The sequence below is a fragment of the Lepidochelys olivacea genome (assembly GCF_965140295.1).
Source record: "Lepidochelys olivacea isolate rLepOli2 genome assembly, chromosome: 21".
Lineage (NCBI taxonomy): Eukaryota > Metazoa > Chordata > Testudines > Cheloniidae > Lepidochelys > Lepidochelys olivacea.
This window is the reverse complement of record NC_140431.1, coordinates 18,306,680-18,322,887: the sequence shown is the minus strand read 5'-3', so window position 1 is coordinate 18,322,887 and position 16,208 is coordinate 18,306,680. Positions and strand designations below refer to the sequence as shown.

At 45.8% G+C, this 16,208-nt stretch overlaps 1 protein-coding gene across 3 annotated transcripts in view; it reads right to left on the bottom strand.

Annotated features, from left to right (window-relative positions):
- IPO9 (importin 9) overlaps positions 1–14,138 on the bottom strand; it is a 205,505-nt gene extending 191,367 nt beyond the window's left edge. Inside the window, exon 1 of one of the 3 annotated variants that reach the window (XM_084611069.1) lies at positions 13,945–14,138. In XM_084611069.1, the coding sequence (XP_084467195.1) occupies positions 13,945–14,077 (133 nt within the window). In that variant the 5' untranslated portion in view covers positions 14,078–14,138. The remainder of the gene's footprint in view (positions 1–13,944) is intronic. The other 2 variants (XM_084611070.1, XM_084611071.1) reach the window with 2 other exon arrangements.
- Positions 14,139–16,208: the final 2,070 nt, after the last annotated feature.

Sequence of the window (16,208 nt, the reverse complement as noted above, 5' to 3'; positions counted from 1 at the left end):
CTCACATGACATATCTTGTACAAGATGCAGCTTAATTAAGGCTACGATTTGGTCACAGAGGTCGTGGAAGTCACAGATTCTGTGACTTCCGCAGATCTTCATGACTTCAGCCAGCAGCGGCTGGGAGCTGCAGGCTACCCCACAGCTCCCCACCTGCTGCTAATGCAGGGGAAATCCCCCTAAGTTCCCCAGACAGCAAAGGATCCCAGGCAGCTCCTTAGCCACTGCCAGTGGGGGAATCCCCCGGAGCTCCCCAGCCCCTGCAGGCAGCAGGGGACCCCCTGCAGCTCCCCCGCCTGGGGAGGAATCCTCCAGAGCTCTCCAATTCCTGGGCAGTGGGGGATCCCCTGCAGCTCCCCAGCTGCCACAGGCAGGGGTCCCTCCCAGCTCCCAGCCATAGGCCACTGCTCCCAGCCACAGCAGGGAAGGGAGCTGGACCCTCCTCCCTCTCCGTTTTTGTCATGGATATTTTTAGTAAATCCGTGAATTTGTGTTAATTGCCCGTGACCTGTCCATGACTTCTACTAACAATGTCCATGACAAAATCATAGCCTTAATCATAATCATATTACTATGGTGAATATGGGGTCCAGAGTGTCACAGACAGATCTACCTCTCAGTTTTATACCACTGTCCATCAGAAAGAAGGCTAGAACGTTGGGCTCAATGGATAGTGATCAATGGCTCTATGTCTAGTTGGCAGCTGGTATCAAGCGGGGTGCCCCAAGAGTCGGTCCTGGGGCCGGTTTTGTTCAATATATTCATTAATGATCTGGAGGATGGCGCGGACTGCACCCTCAGCAAGTTTGCAGATGACACTAAACTGGGAGAAGAGATAGATATGCTGGAGGGTAGGGATAGGATACAGAGGGACCTAGACAAATTAAAGGATTGGGCCAAAAGAAATCTGATGAGGTTCAACAAGGACAAGTGCAGAGTCCTGCACTTAGGAAGGAAGAATCCCATGCACTGCTACAGACTCGGGACCAAATGGCTAGGCAGCAGTTTTGCAGAGAAGGACCTAGGGGTGACAGTGGACGAGAAACTGGATATGAGTCAACAGTGTGCCCTTGTTGCCAAGGCGGCTAATGGCATTTGGGGCTGTGTAAGTAGGAGCATTGCCAGCAGATCGAGGGACGTGATCGTTCCCCTCTATTCGACATTGGTGAGGCCTCATCTGGAGTACTGTGTCCAGGTTTAGGCCCCACACTACAAGAAGGATGTGGAAAAATTGGAAAACATCCAGGAGAGGGCAACAAAAATGATTAGGGGACTGGAACACATGACTTATGAGGAGAAGCTGAGGGAACTGGAATTGTTTAGTCTGCGGAAGAGAAGAATGAGGAGGGATTTGATAGCTGCTGTCAACTGCCTGAAAGGGGATTCCAAAGAGGATGGCTCTAGACTGTTCTCAGTGGTAGCAGATCACAGAACGAGGAGTAATGGTCTCAAATTGCAGTGGGGGAGGTTTAGGTTGGATATTAGGAAAAACTTTTTCACTAGGAGGGTGGTGAAACATTGGAACGCGTTACCTAGGGAGGTGGTGGAGTCTCCTTCCTTAAAAAGAAAAGGAGTACTTGTGGCACCTTAGAGGCTAACCAATTTATTTGAGCATGAGCTTTCGTGAGCTACAGCTCACTTCATCGGATGCATACCGTGGAAACTGCAGCAGACTTTATATATACACACAGAGAATATGAAACAATACCTCCTCCCACCCCACTGTCCTGCTGGTAATAGCTTATCTAAAGTGATCATCAGGTGGGCCATTTCCAGCACAAATGTGGCCCACCTGATGATCACTTTAGATAAGCTATTACCAGCAGGACAGTGGGGTGGGAGGGGGTATTGTTTCATATTCTCTGTGTATATATAAAGTCTGCTGCAGTTTCCACGGTATGCTTCCGATGAAGTGAGCTGTAGCTCACGAAAGCTCATGCTCAAATAAATTGGTTAGTCTCTAAGGTGCCACAAGTACTCCTTTTCTTTTTGCGAATACAGACTAACACGGCTGTTACTCTGAAACCTCTCCTTCCTTAGAGGTTTTTAAGGTCAGGCTTGACAAAGCCCTGGCTGGGACGATTTAGTTGGGGATTGGTCCTGCTTTGAGCAGGGGGTTGGACTAGATGACCTCCTGAGGTCTCTTCCAACCCTGATATTCTAAAATTCTATGATCACTGAAGCATACAAGTGCCTTCCATGCAAATATGATGGATAGAGTTTTATCAGTCTGCTTTCTACGTTCACTGGGAATGCAGTGCAGAACAGGCTTCTCAGAGGGTACATATTTCTGTGCTACTGCCTCCTTTTCCCTAGTCACTATGTTTAAGTGAATTCTTGCATGGAGTTTGTACTGCTTTAAATTGGCTACATGATTAGCAAGGATTATTCAGCTTTAAAGTTGCTATTACAATTTTTCTGTGGCGGTACCTGATGGACAAATGCACAGCAGTGGTCTCACCTTTGTCCCTGCTCTGTACCCTAGCCATTTGCTTCGAAACAACTTCAACCCCATACCAAAGCTCCACTCAGTGCCACAGCTCCACATCAGAGAGTAAAAGTAAAGAAGCCAAATGTGCGAAGACTGAGATTCCACCTCTTTCATAACTGCAGTAACCCAAAGAGGGGACGGAATCCAGCCTGCTGAGTGGGGGGCATCACCCCTTCTCCCAGTCTTTGGCCAGGTGAGCCACGCAAAGAATAATCAGGATGAATACAAATCAATTATTTTTTTTTAATTAAAAAATAGGTTTTTTTCCCTCAAAAAGCATTTAATAAAAAAATCCGATCTAAAGATAGTTTTAATTAAGATACATTATAGCTCAAAGATATCTCATCATGGAATAGGGATTATAAATTCTAATTCTATAGTATGAGACAATATATTCATGTAATGTTTAAGAAAAGTTTTGTAAATGAGTTCCAATAGTTCATGGATTAGGGACCTAATCTTATGGAGTTCCAGGGGCTTCTGTATAGATTATTTAGGTTAATTTTTCTATCTACCCAATGGGACTCAGTGCTCAGTCTAGAAGATACCATCAGAGATGCTTAGTTTTGCAGTTCTCAAACTGTGGATTTGTGTCTCTGGCTTGTTAACAGCAAAAATGTTTTTAAATAAATATAGAGGTAAGAAATAACAGACCTCAACTCTATTGTCCCTCTGTAAATTTGTGTACAAAGAGTCGATCCCTTACCACTCTCTAAAAGTGCAAAGTTTCAAAAAGTTTAATGAATAGAAGATTGTTGGGGGTGGAATAGATCTGGACGTGGAGAAGAAGTCTGGAGATAAATGTGAGAAAGGACAGATATACAGTAGAAACAAAAGTGAAACTGTTTGAGCAGCATATTCCAGAAGTCTTGAGGTCTTTCTGAGTGTAGCCTTCATTGATTTGAGATCTACCATACCATTATCTCACTGGAAGGGAAAACCTATAATGGCAGCAGGCTGTAAAAGAGACCCAGTTTGGGAATATTTTAATGAAGTTCCTTTACCTGTGGGTAAGAGGCATGCGTGCAAATAGTGCAACAAAGAAATGCAAGGCCTGGTTGCCCGAATGAAACATCATGAGAAGTCTTCCTTCTCAGGAGGAAGCTGCGTTGAAGATGATGATATAGCTGTAAAACTAATCTGAAAAGTTTTCAAAATAAATCACTTTAAAAATGTATCGTGTGTACCTTCTAAAAATGAAACCTACATCTATCTCTGAGTTGTGAAGAATATGTATTAAGGTTTAACAACTAACAAGAATGCACTTTTATGTAGAAATCCATGATTAAATCGAGCCTTCCTGACTAGTGATTTAAATCATGATTAACTGTGAGATAAAGTGTGTTAGTGAATTTCCTAACTTTTTGAACAGAAAGAGAAATCATCTAGGTAGGAGTTAGTGGTCATTTAGGCAATTGTAGTTATCGTGTAGGTTTGCAGTTGAGATGTTACAGTGGTTAGCTAATACATAGTAATACCTAGCTCTTACATAGCACTTTTCATGAGTAGGTCCCAAAGCACTTTACCAATCAGAGAAACATCATTATCCGAATTGTGCATTTAGGAAAACTGAGGCAGAGAGAGAGGACATGCCTGACTAACCTAATTGCCTTCTATGATTAGATAACTAGTTCTGTGGATGAAGGGAAAGCAGCGGACGTGTTATTCCTCGACTTTAGCAAAGCTTTTGACACGGTCTCCCACAGTATTCTTGTCAGCAAGTTAAAGAAGTATGGGCTGGATGGATGCACTACAAGGTGGGTAGAAAGTTGGCTATATTGTGGGCTCAACAGGTAGTGATCAATAGCTCCATGTCCAGTTGGCAGCCGGTATCTAGCGGAGTGCCCCAAGGGTCGGTCCTGGGGCCGGTTTTGTTCAATATCTTCATAAATGATCTGGAGGATGGTGTGGATTGCACCCTCAGCAAGTTTGGGAGGAGTGGTAGATACGCTGGGAGGGTAGGGATAGGATACAGAGGGACCTAGACAAATTAGAGGATTGGGCCAAAAGAAATCTGATGAGGTTCAACAAGGACAAGTGCAGAATCCTGCACTTAGGACGGAAGAACCCCGTGCACCGCTACAGACTAGGGACCGAATGGCTAGGCAGCTGTTCTGCAGAGAAGGACCTAGGGGTGACAGCGGACGAGAAGCTGGATATGAGTCAACAGTGTGCCCTTGTTGCCAAGAAGGCCGATGGCATTTTGGGGTGTATAAGTAGGGGTATTGCCAGCAGATCAAGGGACGTGATCATTCCCCTCTATTCGACATTGGTGAGGCCTCATCTGGAGTACTGTGTCCAGTTTTGGGCTCCACACTACAAGAAGGATGTGGAGAAATTGGAAAGAGACCAGCAAAGGGCAACAAAAATGATTAGGGGTCTGGAACACGTGACTTGTGAGGAGAGGCTGAGGGAACTGGGATTGTTTAGTCTACGGGAGAGAAGAATGAAGGGGGATTTGATAGCTGCTTTTAACTACCTGAAAGATGGATCCAAAGAGGATGGATCTAGACTATTCTCAGTGATAGCAGATGACAGGACAAGGAGTAATGGTCTCAAGTTGCAGTGGGGGAGGTTTAGGTTGGATATTAGGAAAAGCTTTTTCACTAGGAGGGTGGTGAAACAGTGGAATGCGTTACCTAGGGAGGTGGTGGAATCCCCTTCCTTAGAAGTTTTTAAGGTCAGGCTTGACAAAGCCCTGGCTGGGATGATTTAGTGGGGACTAGTCCTGCTCTGGGCAGGGGGTTGGACTAGATGACCTCCAGAGGTCCCTTCCAACTCTGATATTCTATGATTCTATGACATGACTTGGAAGGGTCCCTCCCATATCCTGGAACACACATAGGGGCAGGAAAAGTGACTAACAATTCCAGAGCGGCAGGGATACCCAGATTCCAGTTCACATGAGGCAGGGAGAGGAGCTCAGATTGGGCCCTCCTGAGATCTTGGCACTCACAAAGAAAAGAAAATGAGGTTGACAAGTGCCCCCAACCCTATTCCCCCAGTTTCCATTCAACCCATCTCCCTGTCACGCAATGCCTCTCCTCCCGTACCACCCATTCCCATTTATTCCCCTCCCCTCCCAGTAAGCATTTGCACGTTTAAATTTTGTTCCTTTCAAAAATAGTTTGAACACCTTTTGAATTTTCTGCTGTATTCAGACTACACTTGCCCCCAATTTAAAAAAAAAAAAAAAAAAAAAACTCTGACAGAGGCAGTTGGCAGCAACATGATTGCATTTCATTTTTAGGTTTCTACCAATAGTGGGTTCCACCTTATGGTGCCTGGGTGTAGTTCAGCTTCAACACATAGTACATCTCCTTGAGTCACCCAGATCCTCTGAAAATGGGCTGGCTAGAAACCCTCTTACATTCTCTATCTGTTCATGCCCAGTATAATTTCTTTGGTGCATGAATGTTAGGATTGAGCATATCCGTAGAGGTTAAATCTCCACTCAGTAATGTTTACACTATTGCTTCCCAAAAGGGGTATGGGTGCCATGCACCAGCTGGGATGTCAAGCAGTTGAGACCCTTTGGGGCGGATTAGAGCCATAGTTTCACCCTGAAGTGTACACCAACACATGCTGGTAGAATAGGGTTGACCTTAAGAAATGCTGTTTTCTCAGCTGGCTGACACTTGGATGATCCCTGCTCAAATGACCTCAAATTTGTATCACTAACTCTACCCCGTATCCCTATGAGGCACATCAAATTCCAAGGCAATTCCAAGTAAGCATGCAGATTTTACAGCACTTAAGGTTTTGAAGCCCTTTCTGTTAAAAGGGTAACTCTAACTAAAGTGGAGCTGGTGCCCCCTTATAATATCACCATTTGAACTTATGTTACTTTTATTAAACAGAGATTTGGCTTTGAGCAAATAGTAAAGTAGATCAAAATTAAAAGCTCTCACGGGTAATATACTTGCAGAGAATTTAGTTTTCTGTCTCCGACTCACAAATAGTGGGCAAATCAGGGATGCAAGAAACTTGGGTTCTTAGTTACATAAAAAGTACTGCCCATTAAGTGATACTAGATAGGCTTTGCTGATTTGCAATAATTCCAACAGATAAAAAGTTAAATGTCATTGACAAATACTTTAGACTTGTGAAATGTTTTAGAAGTAATGTAAATAGAAAAAAAAATTGGTTACATAAAGGCTTTCTTCTTGCCCTGAAAGAGTTAAAGCAACAATTAAAGTGAAATTTAAATGAGGACTATGTGGAAACTCACAGAGAGTTAAAATATATTGACAGGTTTCAGAGTAGCAGCCGTGTTAGTCTGTATTCGCAAAAAGAAAAGGAGTACTTGTGGCACCAAATTTGATAGTCTCTAAGGTGCCACAAGTCCTCCTTTTTTAAAATATATTGAAAACCAGAAGAGCCATTGGGGGGTGTGATAATGTTCAAATTGCAGGGTAAGAAGAAACCCATCACCAATATTCTGCATAACACTCACTAGAATATTTAAGCTATCATCCCTTGCAGGCTGAGATTTTATTAAAAGTTAGTTCCCTGTCAGGCAGTGGTTCTCAACCAGGGGTCCAGGGCCCACTGGGGGACCTCAAAAAGGTTTCAGGGGGTCCACCAAGCAGGGCCAGCATTAGACTTGAGGTGGCCCAGGGCAGAAAGCTGAAGTCCCACTGCATGAGGCTGAAGCCTGGGGTTCCAAACCCCATTACCCAGGGCTGAAGCCAAAGCCTGAGCAACCTGTGAAGCTTCACAGGGCCTCCTGTGGCGTTGGGGTCCAGGCAATTGCCCTGCTTGCTACCCCCTAATGCTGGCCCAGCCTTTTATATGCAGAAAAACAGGTGCTGTGGCACGGGTGGGCCCTGGAATCGTTATAGCAGGTTGGGGAGGGGGCGGCCTCAGAAATAAAAAGGCTGAGAAACCCTGCTGTGGGGCGTACAGACTACCACAGGATCCGCTTGAGCAACTGCGTGGGACTTGCCAGCAAACCCACCAGAGAAGGGGAAGATAACCTCTCCATGGGAGGCATTTACTTGGATGAGCTCAGAAATTCAACTCATGGCTATATCACACAGCTTCTCCAGTTAAGCAAGACAATCCCAGACTGAGCAGAGGACCATGTGCATGTCCTTGGCACAAAAGGAGATGTGGCACACTAGAAATGTTTTGAATAATCTGTCTGTGCTCAAGCAGTCCTCAGTGGAAGACACTCAATTCCACACAAAAAGCATCAAATTCTTTGGGAAAAAAATTTAAGGGGCATATAATACATTTGCTGCCCACTCGGTAGGTGCATTACTCCCACAGGGGCACCAAAGACTTAGCTACCCTAAACAAAAAAGTATTACAAGGAAATATGGCTTTAAATGAAAAGAACCATTTGCAGACAGCCATTTGAACAGCAGAGAACAAGTCCATAAGCTCAGATCTGGGTAAACTGGTGCCAACTATTAATGGCTTCTCCCAGTGTTGAGAGAGAGACATACAAACATGAAAGAGGGTTAAGTGCTGTTCGTCCTACTGCATTTCAAAATTCATTTCCTTAAATTTACAAGCTATCTAAAATCCCTGTTCCCAGTAATAGTACTAGATACTATGCGATAAATGTTTCTTGAATTCAAGGATATACTCATAGGGCTGGTCTACACTACACAGTTAGGTCGCCATAAGGCCATAAGGCAGCTTACGTTGACTTAATTATGTCTACATTACAGCCTTCCTCCCACCAATGTAAGTGCTCTACTACACCGACATCATAACTTCACCTCCATGAGAGGCTCGGGACTTATGTTGTTGTAGTTAAGGCGACACAGTGTACCTGTAGACACTGCCTTACTTACAGGGGATGTTGGCTGTCTTGTGAATTTCATTGCAGGAGCCATGAAACTGACAAGAAAACCAGGCAGCTAGAACCCATCTGCCCCTCTACCCCCCTCCCCCACTTCCCTGGAGTAGCGAGCTGGGGCAAGAATGGACCCCGCTCCCAGAGCGTGGCTGGGGCGAGAAGCCCAGGCAGCTGCACCCCACTGGCCCCTGAGCCATGAAATTGACAAGGCTGCCTGGTGGGGAGTGGGTGGGGGCTGAGAAGCCCTGGGAGACTTTTGGCCTCCCTGTTCACAGTTGGGGGAGGGGAGAGAAGCCACGGGTGGCTCCCCACCCTCCCCGTCCTAGTGAGGACACACACCACCAACCCAAGGAGGGTAGTGTGGACATGCACGTCTGCAGTAATTACTGCAGTGGCTGTAAGTCGACCTCATATAGGTCGATTTACCTTTCTAGTGTAGATATATCCATAGTAACATAAAGCCTACTATGCATGCACGTGTACCAAAGCAGTGCTGTCAGAAAACTGTGGGGCCACAAACACACTACACTGCTGAAGCACAAGTTATGCAACAAAACAATGCCATGAAATCACTGTACCTGCAACAGATTCTTTGCTTGGAATAGATAGGCCCCAAGTTGTAGCTTGGGAATCTTAGCAGAGTTCTAAAGCACCAAATGATAAAGTTCAGATGAACATTTCCTTAATTACAACCTCAGGAAAAGAGGATATTGGAAGAACATTTACAAGACTCTTGAACACAATACTCTAACCTGGGATGTATAATCCAAAGTTCAATTCTTGAAAGGTTTATGCATACCAGTTACACACTACATTTACAAATGATTATGCAGGTCAGCCCATGCAACAGGTGATTTGATGTAAAGCTAAAGGTTCAAATTTAAAAGCAATATAAAGTGTCACAAATAAAGCAGAACTGACAGTGTCTTCTAATATAGCCTCCTGCTCCAAAAAAATCCAAAATTGATTATAGTTAAGTTTGATGAAGTACAAAACCCACCAAGGCAAAAGCAAGGAAATCTCCTGTAAAAGTAACCATATTTTGCACATCTGAACACCCTATACATGACAATAGCCAATAACGCAGACTCCAATGCCACCAGAAATCACCATACATACATAACATAAAAATCTGTGCAGACACCACAGTCCTCTAAATCATAAAAATGCAAAACTATTATGCCAATCTTGACACACAAGGTTATTTCCTGAATTATTTTTGGCATTAGTGTTTTGCATTAGAATAATTAAAATATTATTTTTGGCATTAGTGTTTTGCATTAGAATAATTAAAAGGAACAATGCATTTTTACCCTCTTATAATCCAAGGTGTGTGGTATTTTGTGGAAGAGGTGCGGTGTATATGACCATCTCTAGTAGAGAAAGGCACTTAGAGAGAGAACAAAATACCCTGTCCCCATTATTTATTCATACTACAGAATCATCTAAAGGCTTCAACTGGTATCAGGGCCACACCGTGCTCCGCACTGTATGTACATACTGTGAGGCAGCCCTTGCCATGAGGGGTTTTCCATCTAACTAGACAAGACAGACAAGGGGAGAAACAGAAGTATTACCATAATCTAACAGATGGGGAGATACAGCAGTGACACATGTCACATCAAGAGCAGTGGGGTAGTTCTGCTACCTTCTCTGCCTCACTTTCCACCACTGCTATGAAAAGTGGGTAAAAGGGAGGTCTGTGATAGCTGTCACTGTGCCAAAGAACCTGCTGTTCTTCTAAGAGGGTCATGTCCAGTGAGATCTCTATTGGAGCTGGGTTCTGCAGAGGAGGGGAGTCAGCTTTCCCTACGCCATTTATGGGGGCACGTATTATTCTGAGAATACTCTGAAGGGAGAGTAATACTTTGGGGGAGCTGGAATGGGAGGGATCAAGATGGCTGCCCTAACTCTCAGCTATCTCCCTGTACTGCCCACACTGCAGCCCCTATGCCAGTGGAAACCAAACTCTTTCCCCACAAGCCCCCTCAAGATCTACACAAGCTTCAGACTGGCTAACTCAGGAGCAGGACTAGGAGTCCCATTCCAGGCCCATCTACAGCTGTTATCCCTCTTCTCCGCTCACCTTGCCTCCCGCTTTTCGTCAGAGACGGAGGAGGTGAATGGCAGCTGCAGGCAGGTTAGAAGCAACGCTGTCAGCTTGTCTGTCTGATGAAGACCCAGCGCTAGGTAACAGGGACCTTGCTTTGGCTCAAATGACAATCCCTCATTTGGGCTGGAGCAGGACTTTGCAAGGGAGGGGAGCCATAAGGGGTGTTTGACAGGGCGTAACGAGGACTACTACTTTGGGAGAAAGAGTAATTGTGATGCAGATATGACCACTCCAACCCCTTTACATGCACCCTATAGGATTGCTCCCCAAGTCCCACCACTTACTAACTCACCTCTGCCTTCTATAATTGTCTATAAGCATGCACGCACAGAACAGATGATATCACTGGCTCCCTACAGGCTGGTATTGGAATAAAGCACAGCATAGGAGAGCAAAAGTCACTGCCAAAAGATACTCAAGGTGCCCAAGGTGAAAATAAATGAAGTTCTATTGAATAAGCTGCAATAGTTCCACTTCTCACTCCAGCTCTTTTTGGAGCAATGTAATGCTGTTTGAGCCTTACGAGAAGCATACCATTTTCAGGGGACTAACTGTTGATATTCTTAATGACATGTGTCTGAAAATTGAACTAGAACATACAGAATTTCAAAAAGGAACAATTTTTTAAAAAAAGCTCTTAAAAAGAATGATTACTTACTTTATAGTAACTGTGGTTCTTTGAGGTGTTTTGTCCACGTGGATACAGTTAAAGATGCACGCACACCACATGAGACTGGAATCTTTTGACCAGCAGTGCCTTTTGGAGCCCAATCTGCATCTTGCATATTCTTGTATCCCCCTCCAACCCCAACGGTACGTAGGGCAGAGCAGCCCCAAATGCCTCAGTTCCATCATTCAGAGTATGACTACGCTACAGCAGCACAGCTATGGCAATGAAGCTGTAGCACTGTAGACACTTCCTACATCGACAGAAGGGGTTTTTCCATCAATGAAGTTAATTCACCTATCCAAGAGGTGGTAGCTAGGTCAACTAAATATTTTTTTTTGTCTCCCTAGCTACATCTACGCTGGGGTTTAGATCAACCTAACTACATTGCACATGGTGTGAAAAATTTCACACCCCTAAGCAACAAAGCTAGGTTGATCTAATTTTTAAGTGCAGAATCCCACCATATCTGAACTCTGAAGTAGCAATGGAGGGAGCACATTGGGATCCAGACAGACAAAATATTTTGAAGAACTACAGTTAACATTCTTTCTTCGAGTCTTTGGCTGTGTGGTTCCCTCTTTTGACTAGTTAGCAATTCCCTGATGAATACAAAGGTCTGAGAAATCCTACCTAGCTATATCTAACTAAATAAGGATTGAAGAACAGGTTTCAGATTCAGCATCTGATCTAAACACCAAATCTAGGCCACAAAGCTGGGAAACGGTATGGGCTAAGCTCGAAGTGGCTGCCCTGATACAGGAACAGTTCTCAGGTATGCTGAGGAGGTTGCCTGGGCTCTAATTGAGTGCCCTGATGCTTGAAGGAAGGATCATATATGCTGCTAGTTGATAAATTGTGATCTGCTATATGTTCCACTTAGGTTTGAGCGAGAGTTGGGAAAAACAGGGAGGTTGGTAGTTTTGTTTAAATTAAAGCAGGACACCACCTTGGTGAGGAATTCAGTACCACCTTATCCTTGTGGAAGACCATATTTCGGGGAGAATAGGAGGATGTCTGCCATTAGTGCTTTAGTCTCACTAACTCTCCTACCTGAAGCAATAGCCACCAGTAAGACAGTTTTGAATGTGAGATGGTGAGGAAAGCACTTAGATAAGGAGTGTAAAGACGGGTTCCATAAGGTCCATAAGAAATATGCAAGTTCTCCATAATCAAACATGTGCAGAGCCAAAAGAGAGTTCCCACAGGATTAGGTACACCGGCCTCTACAACTGGAGCTACGGGAAGTGCTCTGTAAACCAACAGGTAGACCTTTATATTCCTTCAGACAATCAATAAAGGACAATATGCTCACAGAAACACACACTGTCCCCACTAAAATCAATGATAGCCAGTGAAATCAAAAGAATTAGGACTGACCCCAAAGGTATCCACAACAAGAACAATAAATAAATATGGTTTACCACAATCCTACACCATCACCCCCAATACTGCCAGTGCATGAGGTTTCAAGGAGATTAAGCTATATGGAGACTATCAAGGATTAGCAACAAGATATTTATGATAATGAAAAAGAAAAGATAGTAAAGTCAAATATTTTCCTTTGCCTTCAAAGTTAATTGGGAATTTTCCAGGCAAACTCTCTGGTTCCAAAGTCAACTATGAAAAAGCTGATGTATTTCCAAAGCCTTACTTACTTTATTGACAAAAGTTGTGTTTTTACTTGACATTGACTGCACCTATAGAAGTATTTAAGTCCAACACGTCTACTAGTCCTGCACTGAAGCCTAAAACCTTGGTACAACGAACAGATTTATTTGGGCATAAGCTTTTGTGGGTAAAAAACTCACTTCTTCAGATGCATGGAGTGAAAATGACAGAACAGGCATAAACTGCCACCCGACTCCTCATTGTTTTTGTGGATACAGACTAACACAGCTACCCCTCTGATACTTTTTGTATTGTTTTATTTTTAAACATTACATGAAAGTCCCAAATGATGGGGCTATCCTTTTTGGAAAATTCAATCTAGTAAGAGAAACACAAGGAAAACCGTAAGAGCCACACTTTCCTTTTCGTAATTTCATTACTCCTAGTTTATACCCCCTCATACAAAGCAAAACGTTACACTACTTAAATAATATTTAAAAACTTAACACAAGTCTCTTTAGTCAAGCTCTACAAATTTAGCTCTTTTACTACCCCCTCTTAAATTAACACTTCCAACCAGTTAACCCTTTGTTCCTTTTGTGTCCCAAGCCATACAGAGTTACATAATGGAAAAATATATATACACTTGTAAAAGAGATTGGGGGGGGGGGGTGGAGAACAACATAGCTTGAAGCAAACTCCTGGAAGCAACTCAAGGGAGAAGATGAAAAGCAGCAGAGCACCCCACTTCTCAGCGGCCAGGAGGCTCTGCATCGGGGAAAAGAGACCGGAAACCCCTTTTCCCTCCCGGCAGAGGAGGATGCAGGGGCGCTGCCAGTGCCTCTGGCACAGACTAGCTAGAGCTTTATACAAAAGACGGAGGCTCCAGGCAGGGCCGAGGGGAAGCGCTCCACGAAGAGGGAGCAGGAAGCCTGGGCTCGGCGGCAGAGAGCCCCAGGGCTCGGCGTCAGGCCCCCCCGCCGCTCACGCCTGCCCAGGGAATGGGCGCATCCCCAGCTAGAGCCGCCCGGCGAAGAGCGGGCTCCCGGAGGGAGAGCTCCGGGCGTGCGAGGCGCTGCTGGCGGGCCTGCTCCCGCAGGGCGACTGGCTGTGGCCCCGGGACGCAAGCCGGCGAAGAGCGGCGGAGGCAGCCCGGAAATGGGGGCCCGGCCCTGGCTGCCCCTCACCGTGCGGAGCCTCCGCTTGGGCCCGGGGCCGCGCCGTGCTACAAGGGAAAGGCCCGGACTCACCCTCGGTCACCTCCAGCACCTTCACCTGCTCCTCGGCGGCCGCGCGCACGCCCTGCACCGGGCACAGGATGCCGGTCAGCGTCTCCACCAGCGCCTCCTTCAGGCCCTGCGCCACCAGCCCCGCGCCCGCCATCCTGCGCCGCCGCTCCGGCCGGCGGGCTCCACAGGACGGGCCGCCGCGCGCGCCGAACGCAACACGTCACGCGACGACGGCACGCGGCGCCTCCGAGGGAAGCCGCGAGCCGCGCACAGCGCCCCCGCGGGCCGGCGGGGAGCAGCGCGGGGGCGGGGAGCTCGCGGGGGGGGCGAGCCGGCCGCGGTGTGAGGTGGCCCGGCGGGCTCCCTCACTTTCTTAAAACATCATTTTTCTTACACGTCATGTTTTAATTTTTTCAAAAGCAATTGAAAAAATATAAATTGTACCAGGCTGACCCCACCTCCGTTGTCAGATTTGCCCTTTTGATCCAGCCTCCAAACTTCTGCCACTGAGGCGAAGGGAATAATTGGCAGTGGTAGTAGACTGTCACCCTGTGTGTGAACCTGCTGCTGTCCCAAGGGGTTTTCCTAGATAATCTGCAGACAGCAGTGGAATATTAGAGTCCCTCCTCCACGCCATAGAGGCACTAGGCCGTCTGGCTAAAATGGCTGTAAGATTTTTTTTAAAGATGGGCAAAACGATGTATTTTTCCGTAACCTCATTCTCAGAAGCAGATGAACCATTTGAGCTGGATCTTTTCGAACTCCTTATCTTGACGCATACACCTGGCTGGCATAGAAAATTTCAGCCCAATCTGCTAAAGTTGGCAACGTTATTTAAAAAAATGGAAACGTGGTCTTATAATGTGCAGTGTTGGGCAACCTTCACTAACCACAGTACTGCTGTAACCTATGTGCCTAACAGGGAGATTTCAGAGTAGCAGCTGTGTTAGTCTGTATCCGCAAAAAGAAAAGGAGGACTTTTTTATCCGCAAAAAGAAAAGGAGTTTTGTTCAATATCTTCATAAATGATCTGGAGGATGGTGTGGATTGCACTCTCAGCAAATTTGCGGATGATACTAAACTGGGAGGAGTGGTAGATACGCTGGAGGGGAGGGATAGGATACAGAAAGACCTAGACAAATTGGAGGATTGGGCCAAAAGAAATCTGATGAGGTTCAATAAGGATAAGTGCAGGGTCCTGCACTTGGGACGGAAGAACCCAATGCACAGCTACAGACTAGGGACCGAATGGCTCGGCAGCAGTTCTGCGGAAAAGGACCTAGGGGTGACAGTGGACGAGAAGCTGGATATGAGTCAGCAGTGTGCCCTTGTTGCCAAGAAGGCCAATGGCATTTTGGGATGTATAAGTAGGGGCATAGCGAGCAGATCAAGGGACGTGATCGTTCCCCTCTATTCGACATTGGTGAGGCCTCATCTGGAGTACTGTGTCCAGTTTTGGGCCCCACACTTCAAGAAGGATGTGGATAAATTGGAGAGAGTCCAGCGAAGGGCAACAAAAATGATTAGGGGACTGGAACACATGAGTTATGAGGAGAGGCTGAGGGAGCTGGGATTGTTTAGCCTGCAGAAGAGAAGAATGAGGGGGGATTTGATAGCTGCTTTCAACTTACCTGAAAGGGGGTTCCAAAGAGGATGGCTCTAGACTGTTCTCAATGGTAGCAGATGACAGAACGAGGAGTAATGGTCTCAAGTTACAGTGGGGGAGGTTTAGATTGGATATTAGGAAAAACTTTTTCACTAAGAGGGTGGTGAAACACTGGAATGTGTTACCTAGGGAGGTGGTAGAATCTCCTTCCTTAGAGGTTTTTAAGGTCAGGCTTGAGAAAGCCCTGGCTGGGATGATTTAACTGGGAATTGGTCCTGCTTTGAGCAGGGGGTTGGACTAGATGACCTTCTGGGGTCCCTTCCAACCCTGATATTCTATGATTCTATGATTCTATGACTTGTGGCACCTTCCAGACGCCTTTTCTTTTTAATAGGGAGCTATCTCTTTAAGAGATCCATTGGGGGAGGTAGGAATGAGCTGTGTCTGGGTCATTGTTGCAAGGCGGATTAAGCACACCACATCCAGAAGCTTCTGGAATTGGGTGTGGTAGTTTTGGGTCTGCTCCAATAGGTTCCCTGTTGCTGGAGTCAGACTCCAGGGGCAGCTGCTTTGTAGAAGGCCACGTGCCCTGGGTGAGTTGAGAGAAGCTGAGCCTAGGAGCCGGAAGCAGGCTGGTGTCCCTACTGCTGAAGCATTTTGCAGCTGGTTAGTGATATTG